Source organism: Scatophagus argus, chromosome 2, assembly GCF_020382885.2.
Source record: "Scatophagus argus isolate fScaArg1 chromosome 2, fScaArg1.pri, whole genome shotgun sequence".
NCBI lineage: Eukaryota > Metazoa > Chordata > Actinopteri > Scatophagidae > Scatophagus > Scatophagus argus.
This window is the reverse complement of record NC_058494.1, coordinates 3180069-3202184: the sequence shown is the minus strand read 5'-3', so window position 1 is coordinate 3202184 and position 22116 is coordinate 3180069. Positions and strand designations below refer to the sequence as shown.

General features: G+C 40.9%; 1 protein-coding gene across 6 annotated transcripts in view; it reads right to left on the bottom strand.

Moving 5' to 3' along the window:
* LOC124065741 (VPS10 domain-containing receptor SorCS1) overlaps positions 1–22116 on the bottom strand; it is a 151624-nt gene that overhangs the window by 19590 nt on the left and 109918 nt on the right. For all 6 annotated transcript variants that reach the window (XR_006844490.1, XR_006844491.1, XM_046401440.1 and 3 more), the window contains exons 6-19: positions 21758–21822; positions 20587–20705; positions 20288–20377; positions 18598–18777; positions 17398–17544; positions 16436–16538; positions 13081–13157; positions 11605–11696; positions 11117–11224; positions 9404–9521; positions 6896–7029; positions 5218–5331; positions 2603–2774; positions 649–835 (exon numbers count right to left, since the gene is read on the bottom strand). Coding sequence is in view for 4 of the 6 variants with exons in the window: in XM_046401440.1 (XP_046257396.1) it covers positions 649–835; positions 2603–2774; positions 5218–5331; positions 6896–7029; positions 9404–9521; positions 11117–11224; positions 11605–11696; positions 13081–13157; positions 16436–16538; positions 17398–17544; positions 18598–18777; positions 20288–20377; positions 20587–20705; positions 21758–21822 (1706 nt within the window). In the remaining 2 variants the exon portion in view is untranslated. The remainder of the gene's footprint in view (positions 1–648; positions 836–2602; positions 2775–5217; positions 5332–6895; positions 7030–9403; positions 9522–11116; positions 11225–11604; positions 11697–13080; positions 13158–16435; positions 16539–17397; positions 17545–18597; positions 18778–20287; positions 20378–20586; positions 20706–21757; positions 21823–22116) is intronic.

Here is a 22116-nt window from a genome sequence, read left to right as displayed (position 1 = left end):
GAGTGAACTCCATGTACTGTACAGCAATGTGCAAAAACAGGAGCAAATAACAACTTCACAGTTTCAAATGAAGAAAAAAGAGGTGCACTGGATTTATAGGTGGGTGGGGGGTGTGAGCTTGTTCAAAATTCTCTCCTGTGCAGGGACCGATGGATACCATCTGTGTGTTATTTTTCATCCGTGGCACTCCTGAGCCTGCGGTGGCTCTATTTGTTCGGTTGGCACATAGGATTGACAGATTGGTGGGGGCATCGGCGCTCCCTGATCAATAAGTCAGCTCCGTTACATCTGTCACCCCTCGAATACACCAGGGGTGGTCAGCCCTGTTACATATGAGGCTGCAGTGCTGCTTCTGTGGGTTGAGCGTCTGTGAAGCGTAAGCTGACTTGAGTGGAAGTGTAGTGGGATTTGCACTATCTCACTTGTTTTTTTTTGGTTATAGAAGGAGAGCATGTTCTGTGAAGAGATAAAGCACACAACGTTCTATACTGTGTCCAAGCTGACAGCTGCAATTCCACTGAATACGCTAAAAAGTAGAAAGCCGTAAGAGCCAAAAGTGTGAGCGTAAAAGTGGTACGATCCCTGACCTAAATAAATACACGTGCATGCTCATATACACAAATCTTACAAAACTCCTCAGTAGCTCACATGTCACGTGCAGGTAGAGCATGGCAGTCTCTGAGCCGAGGCTGTTCTCCCCTGTGGCAGTCACCCGGTAGATCCCCACAGCCTTGTAGATGTGCTTGATCCCGTCCTCAATGGAGCTCACGTTGGAGTATGTCAGAGCGTGGCCGTCTCCGAAGTCCAGCGTGATGCTTGTCCTCGCCCCATCGCCCTGCGCAGGACAAACAGCCATCACTTTTGGGGAATCTGCAGGTCCTTTAATCAGCCACAGATTGACTCAGGTTTCAAGTAACTTGCTTCTTTGAGAGTTTAATGAAGCTGTACTAATCAAAGTGTATGCGGCTTTTGATAGATGGGTCCACCAACTGGAGTATAGTCTTAAAGGCAAAATTCTTGCTGTAGGTTGGATTTTTACCAGCCATTTGTGAATTAATTTGTGTGTAAAGTACCTCGACTTCTTAGTAATGTTAGCAACTTTGAAACCAGTGGTTTACTACATTTTTTGCAAGAAATAAAAAAAATGTCTTGGCTAATAATACCTTTAGCAATATGAAAGTCAATTGCTCAGACTAGGATACTACAGGGACATCACAAGTTAACACAACCTTTTCATTCTTCCTTTTTTAAATGGTTTTATGGTTTAGTTAATTCATCTGTGCTCTTTACCCGTTGTCACCAGTCTCATTGTTTGTTTCGGAGAGTTCCACATAGAAAGCCAATGTGCAACTCCTTTCAGTGCCGACAAGTGGAGGTCTGGAGTTATATGTGAGGATGTGTTATGGAAACTGGAATCTAAAATGACATCCACTTAAATGAAGACTGCTCACCCAGCGCAAAAGCCAAAACAATTACCTAGCTTCCAGGTTGTCCTGCACACTGCGCATGCATGGCCCATAGACTTTAGAGTGAGAGGATGTCACACATTTTAAAATGCTTTTTGGTCCAGAAGGGATGTTTTTCATTGCAATATTGTGAGTGGAGTGGTTCCACGGTTCTGTGACAGCATTGCTGTGTCTTTATAAGCACTTTAGGTTGGGAAGAGAAGCAAAGATAAGTGAAGAGCTGAAAGTGAAGATTTTACACTCTTAAACTGTGTCCTAAATCTCTGTAAGAACAGTGTTACGAAGCCACTGTTACTAGCTATCCAATTTTTTAAAGTAATAAATACCTATATTAATTACTTCATTCAAATAATACAGCTTATTACATTTGACTACCTTTTACTGGTCAATAGAGCATAATAAAACACAAAAATCTAGCCCACTGAATGAGAAGCCACAAAACGTAGAGCTAAACTACATCTTAAACATTCATAAATTCAATCAAATCCATTGATTGGTGATTGATTGGTAGATTTAATTAAGACTACCAATCACAAACAAGGTTCAAGGTTGAATGGTGGAGGTAGGCAATCCTGTGCGGGGAAAAGATGAATGCAAGAACATGAATGTTGTAGTTTAATTTTAATTAACTTCTGTAATTTAATAACATGTGTCTAGTTAGTCCATAACACTGTATATTAGATACTAACATAAAACATTTTAGTTAGTTTTTGTTAGTTTGCAAATAAAGTGAGTGAATGCTATGATTAGAAACATGGTTTGAACTGAATGTTTTAGGCCTCCATAGAAACAATCCAGCCAGGGGACATTTTTTTTAAAATGTGATGGAGCAGGAGGCACAGCACACAACATCAGTTCCATGCTCCATGTTTTTAACAACTGAACTAGAACTCAGTTTTTAACTGAGCCGGAGAGCCAAACAGGAACGTGACAGAGTGCTTCTGTTGTCAGAGTGTGTGATTTGACACACGTGACAGCCTGAGCAGAGGGAATACTCTGCATTCAGTATGTAATGTGGAGTTATGTAGAAAATAGTCATAATTCAGACTTCATGCTTGTCTACCTTCTGAATATAATGACATGTGCTTGGGACGACAGTTCATGAGGCTTTTTGAGAAGTACTGAAAACAGCTTACCTCCTCCAGAAAAACAAGGAAGGTGACATTGGTGCCCAGCGTGGCTGTCAGAGTGCCCTCGCTTGTGACCAGGTGGAGACCTTTAGGTGCTTGGATGGGACAGTGCTGCCTCTTGGCTGTGTACTCTGTGCTGACTCCAGCTGTACAGTTATTAGAGACCACTTTTCTATAGCTGGGGTGGAAAAAACACAAAAAGCATCTGTGACTGATTGCAACATTTCTGAATGTTATTTATAAAAGCTGTGTGTATCTTTTCTAGCTGGGCATTAGAAATGGGATCAGATTGGAGGCGGATTGCTCAAAAGCTGGACACCTAAAACCAAAACAATCTGCATGGCTAGAAAACACTGGAGGTTAATGAGAAAATGAACAGGTGAAGCAACTCTTTCACAAAAGTCACACTTGTGATGATAAGTACATGTTTACTGTCTGCCATGCTCTATATTGTATTTTCATCAAATAAAAGCCAGGTCTCTTGAACCAATAAAGGACTCCCCCAAATACAGGCTGGGTGAATAACCAAGGACGTATAAAGTTCTGTTAATATAAGTGTTAATAAAGCAGTAATGTCCCAGCCTAAGTGGGGGTAATTCTCATTAATAACTGCCTTATTAATACCATGTTCAATCTCCTGACACACGGGCAGGATCTAACGTAAATTAATTATCTGCGCTCTTCTATACACCTAAAAGGTCACACACTAGTAATGATGCTTGCACTGTGCTGTGCATCGCTTTAGTCCAGGTGGAAGCACAATGCAGTAACAAAACTTTAACAGGGAAAATGGAGAACAGGAAATATATAAATAAAATAATAATAAATAAAATACGAACAACTATACTATACAGAGAGAATGTCTCTAATATAAGCCTGCTTCCTCTGCAGTTGAGGTAAATATAAGCATTGGGGGTGCATTTCTAAAACCACAAAATGCTACCAAAAGCTCTACAAAAAAAACCTGTTAGATTTATAAAACTGCGTATGCACAACGGCAGCCAGTTTTCCCTTTATATCTCTCATCCATGTGCACACATGGATGAGCCTCATACCCCACATTTGTCTGAGGAATTAAGGAATTTTTCTGACCCAGAAATGGAGGTGTTTGTTGGTGGGGTGGTGGTTAGCTTCTAGCAGTGGAGAACGGTGCAAGCCCACCCACAGATTTGCTTGTTTGCAACAATCAGACTGAACGCCACAGAAAATAAAGCAACACTGAGGTATCCCTGATCCTGGAATATCATTTGAAAATGGAAGTTTGGTAAGAAAACACAATTTATCTATTTATTTCAATTTTGTTTGTGAGCTTTGCCCGCATTAAGATTAGGACTCATAATGAACATGTGGAGAGCTGTCATTGGCTTTATTTCCACACATTACTTAATGCCATATGTGCAGGTGGAGCATTTGTGCCAGGTGAGGTGACTGTAGAGGGCAGAGTGTGGAGGTCTCGTGTCTCCAGTGTTCTCTGTGTGCTTCACAATGCATTCACCTTTACTGCAGTGACTTACAAAACAAAAACTAAATGAAATCTAAATAGTACTTGGTGATATATGCACTGTTGATATATATATAAAGATATTAGTCACTGCTGATGCTCTGTTCTCCAATTCTTGAATGCTATTTGATCTTCCTATAACAGCTGATGATAATTTCATCAGTTACCGTACAGTTAGGCCCTCTACTCTGTACTCCGGGGGATGGAGAATGTAGTGGTGAGGCATGGCTGATGAAATGTTGAGCGGACTTTGATTTAAGATTGGAGTTGTCGTATATCTTATCGAATTGAAAGTTGCTTATGGAATAGTTGTGGCTCATTTCAAGCACAACCGCTGACTTGAATGTTTATGATAACGTGCATCTCTGATTAATGTTTACGCAATGGTTATAAATGAGATCCTTGGTCATAATTAGAGGAAATGTAGTATGTGTGACAGTCTGTATAGTTTCTTCATGTAGTTTACAGGAAACACTTGAAGACATTTACTGCTTTTACTTGCGATACCTGAGGTGTTGTTTATAGGGCAAATGGGTTTAAACAGCAGTATGAACAGGGTGCAGAAATCTAACCTTGGAGAGAGAATGCACCATGTTTTCGACATTTTATTTGAATATCCAGATCTGAGTGTGTACTTTTTACACTAAAATTCCCTCAAAAATTCCACAACTCCAAGAAAAAAAAGCAGTGTCCATTGTTAGCAGAGAGAAGTCATATGATATTGTTTTCTGTATTCATGAACACTTCAAGGACTTTTTGCCCATGTTGACTTAAAAGTTGATATGATGGAGAGCTCAAGAATACCCACTGCATGGACCTTGAGATGAGGTTTCTCTGTCAATATATGCTGGAAATGTCATAGTGCCTTAAGCACTCTTGAAATGAAAAGGATATTGAGTCTTTCATTCAAATTTTTGACATTGCTGCAAACACTATTTCTTCTACAGTAGATAACATCATTTCAAGTGGTTTATACTTGCAAGTTTATTATTGTTGTAACTGAAAATTCAATTATTCACTTTGTCCTTGTTGACACTCAGAATCTAATTAATGCACCCTGAACTAATCAACTCAATCGCACTGGTGCACCATTTCCACTCTGCTCTTGGCCTGTGCTTACCCAGTGCTGTTAAGGAAAGTCATCCCCGTGGTGCAACTCCTGGACACGGATGATGGATGGAACCAAAAGGCAGGGGTACACTTGCCGTTGGTCCGTCTCTCAAAGCCGTAATCACTGTAATGAGCCGACACAACAGACAAACAGTTCAGGAGCCACAAAGAAAACAGTGGAGAGACAAATAAACCTGAGGCCCTGAAAATTCAATTCTAAAATGAAACACAGACTAATTCAAGTGTAGCACACATTCATAAAACAATCGAGATTGCTCACAGACAAATAAATGGAAAAAAAAAAATAAAAAATTCCAAGATGAAAACAATCAACTGCTCTGCGTTTCAAACATACTGAATATTGAAAATCCTGAAACAGAATAGTGGTAAACTGCATGTAAACTTAATGTCATTTTAGTATCGACTTCACAATAACAACTGTTCTGTGCCTCTTCGCTGCTTTTCAAACACAGCTCACGAGTTGTTTGTCCTACAAATTAAAAGGCAGAGCAGAGCTATGTCCCCAAAATGATAGGGACAAATTGCCCCAATTAGTGCGACATGCACACAGATGCAAAAGTGTTGTGATTGTTAATGAAAGCTATTAGGCTTTGTGATTTATGGTTTTGATGGTGCTTAAGAGCTGCCTCACTCAGGAGACCTGCAGATATGGGACCAAAGCGAGAAAGAAAATAGCTACATTAATACTGCTGATAATTCAAAGAAAGTCAGTTTTGAGGATATGGAAACATATTCTCTGTTACTGCAGCTGTAATATGAAGTCACACATACACACACACACACACACATGCTTAAGCAGTTGACTGGTTTCCATTTAGCAGTGGCAGCCTCCATGAGAATCTGCCAGAGCTGCTCTACAATTATAATGTGGAAGTTATCCACGACGGTGATCTCTTATCTTTTAATCCGTCACTTCAACCCGGTTTCCTTAAATCCGGGGACGTATGGAAAATATATTTCCACTATTCATAAGGCTCAGTGCCATGTACATTTGTGTTTGTGATTGGCTGTTCTCACTTTTGTTATGTCCTCCAAATGATGGTTTACAACTTGTTATACAAGTATTCTGCAATTTGCAAATACAAAGATTAAACTATTATACCTCTTCGCCAGGTCTTTCTTATTTTGTGCGCTTTTTGTTTTTTTGAAATAACGTTTTTTCAGGCAAACTTGGGATTTACACCCACAGTCTTTTCATGCAGTGTTAATGCATGTTGATCATTTAAAGGGCACTTTAATATTGCTTTCTAAAGTTAAAAATTCCCTCACCACATGTATTTAGGCATACAAAAAATTCAGCCTCATAGTGTCACACTCTACACCTACATAATTCTACACAGTGAGGCTCAAACGTTCAACTGTATGAACAAGAAGAAAAACACAGTTTTGACTGGTGGAGGACATGAAAGTCACTTAGGTTTGGATTACAAATTCCAAGATAATACTAATCTAAAACTGATAAACTCATTAAGTTTACATTCTCAAACTTTAAACACAGCTTGCTTGAGCAACAGAATACATTATGTTTTTACAGGTTAAGCCTTCATGACAAGTGACCTGACTTTGTAAAATGTGCTGAAATTCCCCTTTAAAAACTATGCAGAGGGAATAACATGGAACTGAATGTGGGATGGTTAAGAAAAAGTAAAGAAGAAACATACACTCACCATTCAAAGTCAGCCTCCGTACAGTCACAGGGGCCTGACGTCATGGATACCGAATATGTCTTTCCCATAACGCACCTGGATGTGGGCTTCAGCTTCCGGTAGATTCTTTTCACTCCCATGAGGCAAGGCTCGCCCTGTGGGCCCCATTCCAAGTCACAACCAAGAGTCACACAGAGAGACTTAAAAAAAAATGAGCAGCTCTTGTTACTTGCCACCATAAATAATTTACAGGATGCAACCAACCATGTGTGCATCACACTGTGTGTGAAACGCACTGCTGCCTTACTTAAGCTTGTTGTGCATTTCTGTTCAGTGAATATTTACAGGCTTGTGCTGTGTGGTGTGCTAAACTCAACAACTGTTTCACCATTGCAAGTGTCACACTGGCGAATGTGCTGCTTGACTTCTTTTTAGAGATTTGTGTGTGTGTGTGTGTGTGTGATATTGAGGTGAACGAATAAGAAGGAGCTTAAAAGCCGCCAGCACCCAATCCATTTTTAGCCACATATCTACATGTGGGAAGAGAATATAAAATCAGTTGGAACCCAAAAAAGATGAGAAGATCACACCAGCCTGTTTCCCTGCATCGTTCACTACACTGCTGCTCTGTTTCTATTACCAGACCGTTCTGTCGTTGTGCATTAGGTGTCAGTAGTGAGATGCTTAAAAAATCTGGCTGTATTCACAAACAGACTCCTGAACATGTCCTTAACTTTCCCAAGCACAAACACTGTCCTCTGTTTTGGGGCAGTGTTCAGTTTATTTTAGCAGCACACTAGGACCTACTGTATCTTATTTAAGCATGTTAGGCCTGTAATTGGCTCGGACTCTTGTCGTCCTCCGTGCTGTATGTTTTGATCATCAGCCTGCTCTGAGCATATGGATATCTAAACCAATTACAGAACTGGGAAATGAATAAAGGCCCCGCTCTGAGTCTCTGGCTCAGCTTCAGGCCTGGCCAGGTTGAGGGGCTTACAGGCAGGTTTAATTTATGCAGCGAGGTAGGGTTGTTCACTCAGAAGCATCAGCAGGAATCTGTATAAGTGCTCTGGGACCTGAATGATGTCCAGCTTTAGTCTGCTCAGAGATGGTCAGCCAGTGATCACACATTACTTTGAGTATTGACGTCTGGCGTTTGATCAAGGCGCCTGCTTAAACCAAGCAAACTTTAACAGGCACTGCTACAAAAAAACAGACAGACTTTACATGATTTCATTGATGTCTTATTTAGGAATATTAGCTCATTAAGCCAAAACATTTATCCTCTTCAGGAATTTTGTTGATGCTGCAGCAATGCAGTTGCATCCATAAGCCAAGAGTGCTGACATTAGATACGTAGGCTGTTTCTGAAATCACTGCTGCAGTGGTATTCGAGGGTCTGAATTCTCTGTGCATGATATCATAACCTCAAACATCTACGCAATGGAAAGAAAAATTAGCTTTTTGCAATAGTTTGATGATTACAGATGTGTATATTAAGGTCTATCTGAAATCTGAGACGGTAAGTCATAAGCGTTCATTATTGCTTACTATAGAGTAAACTACTGAGTATCTGTTCTGTTGGGAGAAGTGAATGAGTGAACAAGGAAGTGATTCCAGCTCTAAGTGCAAACCCAGGGGCCCAAAGCGTGACGGGGCCTCTAAGCCAGAGCCTCTGTTTGGATGGTTATTGGCATTTCATGTTGGAATGTCAAAAAAGTCAAAATTAGACCCAATTTGGTCACATTTTTTTACTTCCTCTGACCTCATACTCTGAATTTTTTGATACCAAATTTAAAGTTTGATCTGACTATTTACTTTCATTATACTCTTATTTATTTTAAGGAAATTTAAGCGCATAGTGACCTATGGTATGTCGTGTGATATTTAAAGGAAGATGAGTCAGTGTGGCTCTGCTGTGGACAAAAGTCAGAGAGCCTCCCTTCATCTGCAGTATGAACAAAATACTTTAGATCAAGGGCAGTTTTCAAGCAACAGCAGCACTTATTTTCTTTTTACTAGTTTGAATTTGACTTATTATATTGTCTGAAGTATTTCACGATTACAATTACAAGCATTTCTCTGCACACTTCTCTTCTCAATCCGTCAAGCATCAGAGAAATGCTTGTAACTGAAATATCATGACTCAAAGCAGCTGTGTTCTGCATATAAGAAAACAGGATAACCTGTCGATGATGCTGCAAACTGATAATGATTTCTAAGTATGCTATTACTACTCATGACTGTACTCAGTTTTCATCACGTAGGAAATGATCGGTCCAATGATTTTGGACAAATTTTCAGCAATTTTTTAATAACACATCATTATAATAATGATGATTCAGGTAGCTGCAATGAAAATTTGCTCAAAATCATATTACATCAAAAGGCATATTGACTGTTTTGACAGTAAAATAAAGCAAGCGACTCTAGTTTAAGATTTTCTTGCATGTGAGTTTTATATTTCCCACTGTTAGGATGTGTGATAAACAAGTCCAGTATTTATTTCTGTGCTGGCATGGATCATACCTGGTTGTGTAGGTGCCACGTCTGATAATCCGCCTCTGTACACCTCCTGTTGAAGATGGACCTGAAGTCTATTTTAACCAGCTGCCACTCCGAGCGATGACTGACGTGTCCAAATATCCTGGAAAATAGCAATGCATGCTGCTGGTCATTGCACACAAACAAGCTGCTTATATGAGCGTGGATCTGGTGTTAGGGAAGCATTAGGCTGGTGGTATTCTGTGTTTTCCTTATTGTCAACAAATTCCATGAGAAGAGCAAAACAACCTTGATCAAAGCCAGTGATCCCACTTTTAAAATACATCTTATTCCTCTGTGCCATACACCTTAATTGTTGTTAAACTATGATGACAGTTCCCACATAGTTGATCCCACACCGTTTACATAACACCACACCAAATGTGTATCGATCTGCAGCTGAAAATACTCCCCAACAAGCACATTATTGGAGGTATGTCTGTTGTAGATACTTGAAATTGCGTGACGCAGCCCTTCAAATTCTAGCTTCACAAATGTCTGTGTGTGTGTGTGTGTGTGTGTGTGTGTGTGTGTGTGTGTGTGAGAGAGGGAGAGAGTTCAAAGCAGTTGCAACAAAACATTAAGGTCTTCTGAAAGCTTAATCATAATGGATATCCATATATTTTCAATGGTCAAAAACAAAACAGAATTCAAGGTTATGAGACTAACCAGATAAATATTCCATCTCCAGCTAAATTGAGTGGGTGTGTTTCTCTGCAGTGCCCTCCCCCCTCAACATTCATACCACAACATATTTATCACAATCAATCTGTCAATTAGCTTTCGGTGCACCCGACCATGACAGGCACTTACTGTAAAAATGAGTACAAATTGATAAGAAAACAGCGCATGATGGTCTTATGAAAACTAATGGTGTGTCTGCCAGCCTGAGAGGCTCCTCAAGAACTTATTCTCAGTGAAAACCTGCCAGCATTGTCTTTACGCTGCCCGCCCACCCCACGACTCTCTTTTCTTCCTGTTGAGACTATTGCTGTGCATTTTCCTCTCCTCTCTCTCCCTCTCTGTCTCTCCAGCTGGGCCTTATCACTCTCCTGTAGAGCTGACTACAGAGCCTACTGTCAGTCTGTCATTTATGGTAGGTGTCATGAAACATTGATGTAATGGCTGTGGGAACCCTTTGGTAACACATCCCAAAGTCCTAAATCTCTGCTGCAATGAGAGAGTAGTGCTGTGTCATACCATATGCACGCATTCCAGCTCTGGTCTATTCTAATAATAAATGTGAAAGAACACAAAAGAAATCTTCATAAATCTGCTTTCTGAGGACCCGCCAAATCACACTCACTGCTCTTCCCAATTTTTAATGCTGTTAAAACTTTTTTAAGCCAAAGTTTCTTTTCTGTTTTCTCAGGAATTTTTTTTTTCTTCATTTTGATCATTTTCCTTCATGTTCTTCAAATGGGCAGTCACGCTGTCGCCGGCTGCTAAAGCATTGATCTCCTGTGATCATAATCTGGAGACAGCCAGTTTGATGTTGGGTAGACCTTGAGAGAAATCTTTCTTATTCATAAAAAGGAAAACAGGCAGTCAGGAAGGCTGAATTGAGCAGGCTTGGATATAGATACAAGCAGCACTGGTTGGGGTTACAGCATTAGACAGCACGCACACACCATGTCTACACACACATTTTTCAGTGTGATTGATAGATTTCCACATTGACCAATCTTTGTCACTCACGTCATGATGAGGGTCTCCTCCCCAGGCTCTCCCAGCACCCCGTCCACAAACAGAGGCGTGTTGGTGAAGCTGTACTTGTTCCACTGCCGTCCTTCATCAAAGCTCAACCTGTGGACACAAACAGCCGTCGCACAAGGCACCGATACCTTCCGCCCCTCCACCGCCCGACTGTGTGCACATGCTAATGACCCTGAGAGTTGTCTAACAACTTTATTTCATATTCTGAGCAGGGCTGAGGCGCTCTGCTCTGTGAACACTGATCAGCAGAAGCTAGACTCATTACAGCTTCAAACACAGAAATGTGAATGTGAATGACAAATGTAAAAGAACAATTCTCCATGGCTGATGGCTTTACTACTCAGAATAATATCTTTACCTGGTTCAAAGGCAAACTCATTTGCTTTTGTTAGACTAACTTAAGGCTTGGGGCTTCCTCCGAGGGAATTAGTCATACTGTGACAAATGGCATCTTTGTCATGATGGCTCACCACAGGTGTCGGATGGGAAGCGGAGTGTGCCTTATTGCGACTAAGGCTCCTCCTTGGTCGAGATACAGCACGGCATACTCCTCGTCAAAGATCTACAGGGACAAAAAAAAAGAGAAAGTGTCTGCTATACAGTGGCTTGCTACCGTGTGCATGTCCAACACGTCTGCTCACACCCACGCTGTATACTTCAAGTAAGCGAAGTAACAATACACCATGCACAAACAGCATGAAACTTGCTAAATCAGGTTCCAAGCAATCATTTTTCTTTGCAATGTTTAATTAAAAACAAGCCCCATAATTTGAAGATGCCAGGATCGAGTGCAGTAAGAGCCACCCACTGGCACAAAGATTACATTTGATTATGGAAAACACTATTGGATGCGGATTAAAAACCCGTATAATAAAATCAGGGGGAGGGAGTGAGGTAGGATATTTTCAGTGAGAGGATAACAGGTCAGTCAGTTTATAGTGCTCCATATGGCAAGTGGCTGTGATTCAATTGGGTATATCACTGGAAAAATTAATTTCCAGGTGCGAGTCTGTAAGATTAGTAACATATTTGGTGGAGTGTACATGTTTGAATATTTACAAGGAGCCAACACAGAACGTTAGTCAGACTGTAACTGACAGTAGGAGTGAAAGCCAAACTGAAACAGGACTAAATGAACAAGTTAACATCTAAACCATGCAGGGGGGTTTCAATAATTATGATGTCGCCTGTCTTGCTGTTGGACCTTCATATATTTGCCATAACCATATGTGGAGTCACCTCCAATATTCCCATGTTTTAACCAGTGTGTTAATTACATGTGTCATTGCCATCAATGAGACGTGATTAACACACTAACTAACACATTAAATGTATTTATTATTTAAAGGCAAAATGGGAACAAACAAAACAATGTACAGTATATCAGTGATTCCCAAACGCTGTGCCGGCACGGGGGAGGGGGGGTCAATCCGGCTCCACCCGATTGGCACTCTCGGTGGGCGGATTCATACATTTTTGCCTGGCAGCACGCCGCACAATCTTTCTAATATAAAATATGTGCCACGGCTCAAAGATGTTTGGGAAACACTGCACTATATAGACAAAAGTACTGGCACACCTGACCATTTCAACAGTGGAGACTTTGGTTGGCATTGTAGAACTCTTTCTCTAGAATCACTTAATTGTGTGTTTACAATAGTGACCAATAATTGCTGCTTATTATGCCTTTAAAGTACAGCATAAATCATTATTCAAATTATTACAGCCTACAGTTCAACGACGCATTTTAAAATGTATTGCTGATGCTGTGGCAGGGTGTAAAACTGACCCCTGTGGGGTAGTGGAATGTTGGTGATTCTCGTGTAATGCAGACTGTATCATCATCAAAACATAACATTAAAGTTTATACTTTTACAAAAAAAGCGAACTCAAATTTAAGTTTAACTTTATCAGTAGGACATTATTACAATGAAAAGTCCCCTTACCTGTCTCCACGTGTTTCCTGCATCAGAGGTGATAAACACACTGACGTTGCTGGTGGTCAGCTCTGAGCCAATGGAGCCTTTTGCAGAACAGACAACAGAAGACAAAAATACAGTAAGTGTTTGAGGTCTGAACCTGCATAATTTAGACACAGGAAATGAAGTCTATTTGAGATTAAACAAATTCCAAATTTTACAAAGAGCCTTTAGAGCGGCAGTGGTTATGCAGCGGGGGGGCTGGAGCCTGCAGCTGCAGACTGGGGCTGTAATTACAATGCTCCAGAAGATCTGTTGTTACTGTGCAGAGCAGCATTTGCCCATACTCCTAAATTAACCAATAAATCCAGATTACTGTATTCATCTTTCAGCAGTTCTGATGATATTAAGACAAGCTTTGCTAATGCTGTGCAGACTGCTGTAATTGCTTTAATTTAGTCTGTAATTGGTGCCAGGCAGATAAACATTAGGCTGGAAAGAACTGTAAGTGTTGCAGAGGCATGGTTGCTCCCTTGTCTGAGGATTCGTTGAGAAACGACTTGCTTTACAAAACCTGTTTTAGGAGTGTAACAGAACAACAGCTTGAAATCTTCTTAAAACCTTTGCTGGCCTCCAATGGTTGATATGCTCTCCTTGCTACAGTGATGTAGAGGTGTGGTATGTGTGTGTGTGTGTGTGTGTGTGTGTGCAACACAGCACACACACAGTTAGCAGTTACGCTCAGTGTGGTGACAGCCCAACAAATATTTAAGCAGATGAGGACAGTAAAACAATGTCTTCCAGGTGGGTGTTAGGTCTTATATAGAGAAACCTCCAAATAATGACCTTCACAAAATTATAATGTAGTATCTCAAAATAATGACTAAGTTTTCCATTATGATTTATATGATCTTCTTCATTACTACACCGGCAGTAATGGGCTTCCATAGTCAAGCTACTGAATAAAAAAAGACTTAGTGTCTTAGCCTGAATGCAGCCCTTTCATATTTAAAAAAGACACACAGCTCTGTCTGACTGTTGCTCCAGCATCCTTGTCCCCAAACCTTTGTCCCTTACTGGTTATAGTAGGCAAAGAGAACATGTCTTGTTGCCTACCACATTTTGTTGAGTAATACTTTCATATGAAGACTTATACTAGTTTGCACTTTATGGTTCTGTGTAGTTTTTTACCAACTGACACAGAAAACACTGAGTGTCTCTAGGGAATTTGTCAAAGACAAAAAAGCTGTGGTTTTGCTTTTGTATTGGCTGAGATGGTGTTATTTTGATTATTCAAGTAAATGACTTTTCTGGAAAAAAAAATAAAATAAAATAAAAAAAATAAAAAAATGCTGGCCATCATTCCTGGTTATCATAACATCTTTCCAAGTTAAAAGTTGCTAAGTCCATCTCATTCTTCCATTATGCATACCTGCTTATTCTGTGCAGAGCTGTGGGTTGGTTGCAACTGTCAGCTGCAATCACTGAGTACATAGAAAAATTGGAATGTATCCCAGATCACACTAGGCAAGAAGTGTAGTCTATCACAGGGCTGACACACATAGACACACATTAACACCCAAAACGACAGCGAGCCTTCAATTCACCAAACTTGCTTATGTTAGGAGTGGAGAAAGAAAACTAGAAACCATGCAAGCAACAGGAAGCTGACCTTCAGAACTGAACCCATTTTATAATTATTTTTTTTGTAGTGTGTGTGTGGTTGAAACAAAAGTGAATACAATCAAAACATTAGTTACAGTCACTCATTTCATAGAGAAGTGTGTGTGCAACTACAGCAAACCTGAACCCAGAAGTACATCTTCATAACTATTAGAAATTTAAAATGAATAGACTGCATTAGATCTGTCTTTGATGGTGGTCCTTGCAGCTGTGTAATGTTACTGTATCCCCCACATGTCACCATCAAAGTTGGAGAATAAAATCTTCTGATGTGATGAGAACAATGGCTTGAATGCCCAGAAAGGACTGCATTTTCCCTTGAGGGCAGACATTCATTTTAAAGTGAGGTAAAGCCACTATTAGACAGAGAAATGTTGGTTATTTTACAAACTAAAGACAAAACAATGCCAGATTCCCCAGTCCATTCATTCTTGCCATCTTGCTATTGAATAATGACAGATCTCAAACATCAGTTGATTGTTCTATTCCCACATCCCTGAAACCTGTTTAATTCACAGTGTTTCACAGAGGTCCAGACACCAATACTTTTATCGCGAACTTGGCCTTCTCCAGACACCTGAGGCGTGTGCCGATGTGTTATTGACAGTGCCGGTCCATGCGGGAGTAAATATCACTGAGGTGTGAATTCACCTGGGGGGCTGCTGATCTCATATTCCTCCATTTCTTTTGTTTTCTCCCCACTGAGTCAATGAGAGTCTCTGCTTTCTCTCCTGCGGGAACAACGGTGCTCTAAAGGCTAAACCATGAGGATTATTCTCTCTTGTCATTTGGCCCCATTCAAAGGTGAGATGACTCATGCGTGTTGTGCTTATGTTGAACAGGTACAAACAAATGAAAACAGATGTAAAGAGCAAAAACCTGCGAATAACGAATTACATACAAAAGCACAGTGCTGAGAGCTGGATTTCCATATTGGAAACATCACTGAACTGAAAAGCAGAATGCCAAGATTTTCAACTAACTGAAAGAGGCAGATTTCCTTTGGCTTTGTCTGTCTAAGTGACTTTCTAGGTCTTTGTCTCTTCGAGTTAGCATAACACTCTCCACGGATGGAGAAAAGAAAGGCCAAAAAAGGAGACGCGCTGCTCAATTGTGAATGGCAATATAACTCTGAGAAAACCAGATGAGTCTTTTCGTTTCTGCATTGTCGTCTCGTTGCTGAATGAAATCTAAGCAAACCGTACAATACAGAATTCATTTCGCCATCTCAATCGGATTAACATTCTTTTTGAGTTTGACCAGCTTTCTGCGTTCTGCAATTTTCTGCATTTTTAAATCATACAGTGTAACTTTGGTTTGAATCCAGTGGCTTTAAAAAGTGTAAAAAAACAACAACTGTGAGGAGCAGGTGGAGGTGTCATTCTTCTTGTCAAGAACTACAAAGAATTGTTTTTTTTAATTACTGTGTTATAAATAAAACACAAAAGATATCAAGAGTATCAACGGGCGCTCTGTTTTTAAAGCAAACAGCTCACATCTCCAAGGAGAAAAAAGGAATAAAAAAACATCTGAGTGCAGGTAGAGGTTTCACTCTGTCAGCCAAAAAATACAAAAAGTTTATTTATTAATTGCCACAAAAAGGTCAGAGAGTTTCAACAGGGGCTTTTAAAGAAAACCCCTCAGAGTCCCACAAAGAAAGACCCAACATGTCACTCAGAACAGATTCCCTCTCACCCACCTGATGCGACGATGATCCCCGGCGCTGACTCCCTGCTGGCTATGTTTCCAGATGTGTAAGGATTTGCAGACACGTGAAGATGGAGATGTAACGAACAGTATGGCTGCGGAAAAAAGAAATCACAAAGTCAATTACCTTAACTATCAAGCCGAGCCAACGATATCGCCACAAAACCTTCAAAAGAGGCTCCCGAATGCCGTCTCACACACTCAGATGATGAGCGTCCAAAGTCAGAACTTTTATTACTAACGCCATTTCCTCATTGGCTGGTCTCACCATTAATTTTGATTGGGTTAACCTTTACCGACACAATTCTCATTATGACCCAGCAAAATGCCAGTGGTGGAGGCCATGTTGTGACAGGCTGTTTAGAGGTTTATTAAAACTCTGACATTTCCTGACAAATGACTGTATAATATGGGTAGAAGGCGAGCCATGCCACAGAATTGCTAATTGGTTTATCAAAAAAGGGTGATTATTTTTTATTTTTCCCTCACCCTATGCAGCATTGACACAAACCATCAAATCTACACTGTCATCTTACTCTGGCGACTTGTAAGAGTGTGGCTGAAGTGGGTGTGCTCCATCGGGGAACACCACAATGCTAGATTCTTTACTTCAAGTTTCCAAACTTGGATTCTGAGCAAAAAATCTCGACTGGACTACGAGAAGCAGCCAACTATCAGAGGCTCTGAGTAAGAAAGACAGATAAAGAAGAAGCGTCTGCTTTTCTGTCTGACACCTCTTTCTTTCTGTGTTGCTTAAATGGGAGGTCAGCTTATTGGACTGAATCAAAATGGCTGACCTTTCAGCTCAGCAGCCTCAGAGCTCTCAGCTTTGACGGGCGCCGCTCTTTCTGAGCTCGGTCTCTCATTGCTGCAAGGATCAGTCAACTCCTGTCAAGGCCTCTCTTTGATGGAAGCGCACACATATAAAAACATGTATGATATGAAGACACTGACCAGCACGCAGTGAATGCCGTTGCCCCTCAGGTCTTTGCTTGGGGCTTGCAGTAACCTCCAGTCTCTTCCTCTGTTGTAAGTGATGTGCGTCTTTACTTGGTTATCCGTCTTTTTGTTGGCCAGGAACATCCCCTTTATTCCTGCTACCTGGGAAATTAGAAAGAGAGAATCTCCCAGCTCCAATTGAAAACAGTGGCACACTTCATATGTCCTGAAGAGTCACGTTACAGCAAATGAATGCAATGCGCTGCAAATCACATGCAGCCACGCACACTCACCTCTTCTGTATTCCAAACAAAAGGAAATACAGCCACAAACATTGAGTGGGAAATGATCGACTGTCTGGGGACTTTTGAGCAATCAATGGGCACCTTAAATGATTCAGACTCCTCGCTGGAGGGCCTTAGGAATAGCTCAGGGATACTGAATTGAGTCAGTGACAGTCGCATCAAGCAATGAAACTCCACTTTGGTAATTGACAGATACTTCAATCTCCCTTGGAGGAGAGATTTAGCATATCCTGCGTTTCGGGTGGCGACCCCAATCAAGACAGTGGATTTGATTCTATCACCGAAGCCACAGCAAGACATGAGCAGCATCATCAACAGCCTAATTATTAGATTCGGAGATATGGTTTTATCCTACGTTTGGCGCCTATGTTTTCCAGAGCCTCAACATTAGCCTTTAATTCACTTTTTTCCTCTTTGGATTAGGTGAATTTTGTGAAGTAATATCTGCAGTTATTCGTCAAAGAAAGAAATAATCTCAGCCTCCTAAAAATCTATATCCCTGGCACAATCCCCTCCATGCCTTTGTTGATGTCAGCACTTTGAAGCTGCTTCGTATTCACACAATGTACTCTGAAGGCTGTAGGCCTACAGCAGCAGGGTTTCTTTCCAAAATGACAAAGTGAGTACATTTCATCATCTCTGCTTCATAACTCTAAAATATCGATCAGTGTTCACAATAAACTTGTGGCCTGGGTGCTCATCTAGGAGGCCTTGATTTGATACTGTTAGTTTAAAAGAAGAAACCGGTCAAAATGAATACTGCAGATTTGAGGGACTGGAGACCTTGGGGTTGAGGGGGTGTAGGCTCCTAGCGTAGCATACAAATCCAAAAATAAAGCGGGGTTATTCCAGCACTAGAAAAAGAAGCAGAGATTTGATATAATTTGTGACCAGATCATTGTTTGCTTACCTCATAGAGGTCGACCATGACGTTGCCCTCAGGGCCCATGCTGCTGACCACATTCTCCAAAGCCAGGGTGTAGTAGACCCCCGACGTGTCTGACACATACAGGTTGTAAGTTTCATTCTGGTTCCACTCCTGCACGGCTGCTACCACACGGTTTTCGTCCGTACTGATCACATGCAAGTCCTGGCAGAACACAATATTAACACTTATTAACACTATAGTATAATTTAAGTCTGTAACAAAATTTTTTCTTAATATTTTCTTTTGGGGCGGCACGGTGGTGCAGTGGTTAGCACTGTCGCCTCATAGCAAGAGGGTTCCTGGTTCGAATCCCGGTCTGGGCCCTTCTGTGTGGAGTTTGCATGTTATCCCTGTGTCTGCGTGGGTTTTCTCCGGGTACTCCGGCTTCCTCCCACAATACCAAAAACATGCACATTAAGTTAACTGGCTACTCTAAATTGCCCCTAGGTGTGAGTGTGAGAGTGTGTGGTTGTCTGTCTTTGTGTGTTTGGCCCTGCGATTGACTGGCGACCAGTCCAGGGTGTACCCCGCCACTCGCCTGTAGTCAGCTGGGATAGGCTCCAGCTCCCCCGTGACCCTGATGGATGGATGAATATTTTCTTTTATCCTCTTGCTGTTTTTAGGTGCACACTGTGTAACTATGTACCATACCTTTGTACCGTAATGCAGTAAGAAGTGTTTCTCGTTTCTTTGTTTGTATATGACCAGTAATATAAAGCTACTGAGTGAATGAATTCATGAAATTGCAAATGTGGCAGCAATACATTGACATAGATGAGGTGTTTAATGCTCTTGTGATTTGTATTATTCCCTATAGTATTCATTGTTATTCTGAATAAAATAAAATAAAAAAACAACTAGTTTTTCTTTGAATACACATTAACAGTCACACTGATTTATTACAAAATTAATGGAATAAATAAGCACCAAACCTGAATGAATGCACTCCAATCTGTATTTGACATTTGTGAAAGATTTAATTGACAGCCAAAAATATACCTCGTGTCTCCATGAGAATAACAGAAACTTTGAGATTGTATACTGCTCTCACACTCCTACTGGGTTTAATCATATTCAATAATCAGAGTTGTTTCAATCATTTGTATTCACATATTTGAACTAAGAGGATACTAAAATCATTAACACTTTGTCAAGCTTATTGGGCAGAGATTATGCAGCTGAGGCCATGCTGTTTGGTTGTGTGCTTCATCTACCTCTGACTGTGCCAATAACACCTTGCAGTGAGCCGACAGCAACCGGGGCGCCTAGGGCTTGATTGAATAAAACATGTTTAATTGTCAATGGGGACGTGACAAGCGAGGCCATGCGCACACACAGCAGCATAGAATAACAATTCAGGAAACACTGTGAGAGTTACTTTTGGCCTTGATTTGCCCATAAATAACAAAGAGAGTGTCATGCAGAGCCAGCCATGAACTGGCACTTTACTGCGACTTCAGCTTACATACCAAACAGCGCTGGAAGCAAATTATGTACCTCGGAATGCAAAACAATTTGACGAACTTCAGTACTAACAACTAAGCTGAAATCTTCCTCATATATTGTTGTTGACCCATAAGACATGGACTCCGGCTGAGGATGAATTAATTATTCATTAATCACCAAGTTCTCATGAGTATAGTGTATTATACTCAGACAGTGTACTTGATACCTTGGGCAGGGTGTACTTGGGTAACTTCATGGGAGTGAAGACATCTCTTTTAGCAGACACATAGTAGATTGGCCTCCCTGCGGTCGACACCTTGAGGTGATGAAACCGATAAGTGAAAACATTTTGGAAACACATAAAAAAACAGATAAAGCATTTTTCATCTCCACAGGGACACACAAAACTGCACTTATAGCACCCTTCTAACAATGACCTTGAAAAATGTCTTACAAAATCTGTGCACTTTCTGCCTCATACACTACTCCAATGCTTTTCACTGAGCAAACTGGACAATTACCTACCTGGACAAACACATACTCATCTTGCACCACCAGAGAATTGGGGTCAATGTAGCCGGGGAATGGTTTGCCCTTGTTGGCATCTGTGCAGTTCTGCAGCTTGCAGGTGACATACAGCGCCTCTGCTCTCACACACACACACACAAACGCACGTCAAGCCATGGCATCAGCGATGGTATTAACCAATGAAGAAAGGCAGCCTTCACCCAGAGACAACTGGCCTCTTTTGGCTTCATACATTACTCGTGTCAATAAAGTGGTCCCAGTAAAGGGGGAGCTGGGCGGAAGGGAAGACAGATGACCAGAGAGGCCAATTGCTTTCTTTGCCTTTAATCGCAGTGCAGGGAGAGAGCCTGTCCCCACATGTTAGCCTCTGCTAACTATGTGTCCACTTCCTCCATGCACACATGATCAACAGTGATAGTCCCTGGGCATACGGCTGTAACATCTGACACAACTGATGTTTTTCTGTGTGTTTGTATGATTGCCTTTTCCCTGTTGTATTGGCCTTGTGTTCTGACAGAAAGGTGGCACTTTGAAAGCTTTCTGAAAACTGAGAAGAGAGGAATACAGTATTTAGTTAACTATTAAAGAGGTATTCCCAGCAATGTTTTGTTGCACTATATTTAGTAGGTTGACAACATTAAAACATGAAATTCCATTCTGAAAATGCATATGAAATATCCTGATTTTTAGTTCCTTTTATGGTTCAAAATGCAACTCAAGCTGCATTTCCCATAATGCACAATAGAATATTTTTTTAAAAACTCTCAGATAAGTTTACAATATCAATTGTACATTATTTGTTATAATAAATTGAAGAAAATTAGTGTTTTTAAAGATTCTGACATCAGACTCAGTAAATAAATTTTGTCCACCCACAATATCCCAGTGTCCATTGTCATTCAGGAGGATGAGTGATATTTTTCCAAACCTACAAGAGCACCACTGAGCTAAATCACTTGCTTTTAAAAGCATTCTAATATATGCATTACTTTTCTCTCCATTGTCATTGTGTGTGTCCCCAGACTCGGCCATTTCCACTGTCTCTATGCATTACCCTTCAGCAGAATTGTCCACACAACTCCCAATTCCTCTCTACTTTAACACAATGCTCATGATACAGTACAAAGACCTGAGAAAATGGGGCTGAACTCAGAATTCAATTACTCACGTCCTTCAGAGATGCTGGTTTCCAGGTGAATTAAGCCTGGCTCTTTGTCCAAACCCATTTTCGACCTGAAAGGCAGACAAATGTGTTTCAGGTACATCACCAGTGGTCTTTCGCCTCCGGGCAGATGCCACCTACTATAGCTGCTGTCTGACCAGGGAGATTGCACTCTGCAAATTTATAACTACAGAGATGTTAAGTCAAGTGCTACGACAGTTGTGGTAAAGATCAGCAGGAACAGGCAACAGGAATTACTGCGTCTTTGTTTCTCTTCACTGTGGATGGCAGCTTAAAGTGTTAGGAAAAAGGACTTCAGGTTTACTGTGTGATCTAAACGTTTAGCGCGTCCAGAAGGTCTTTTC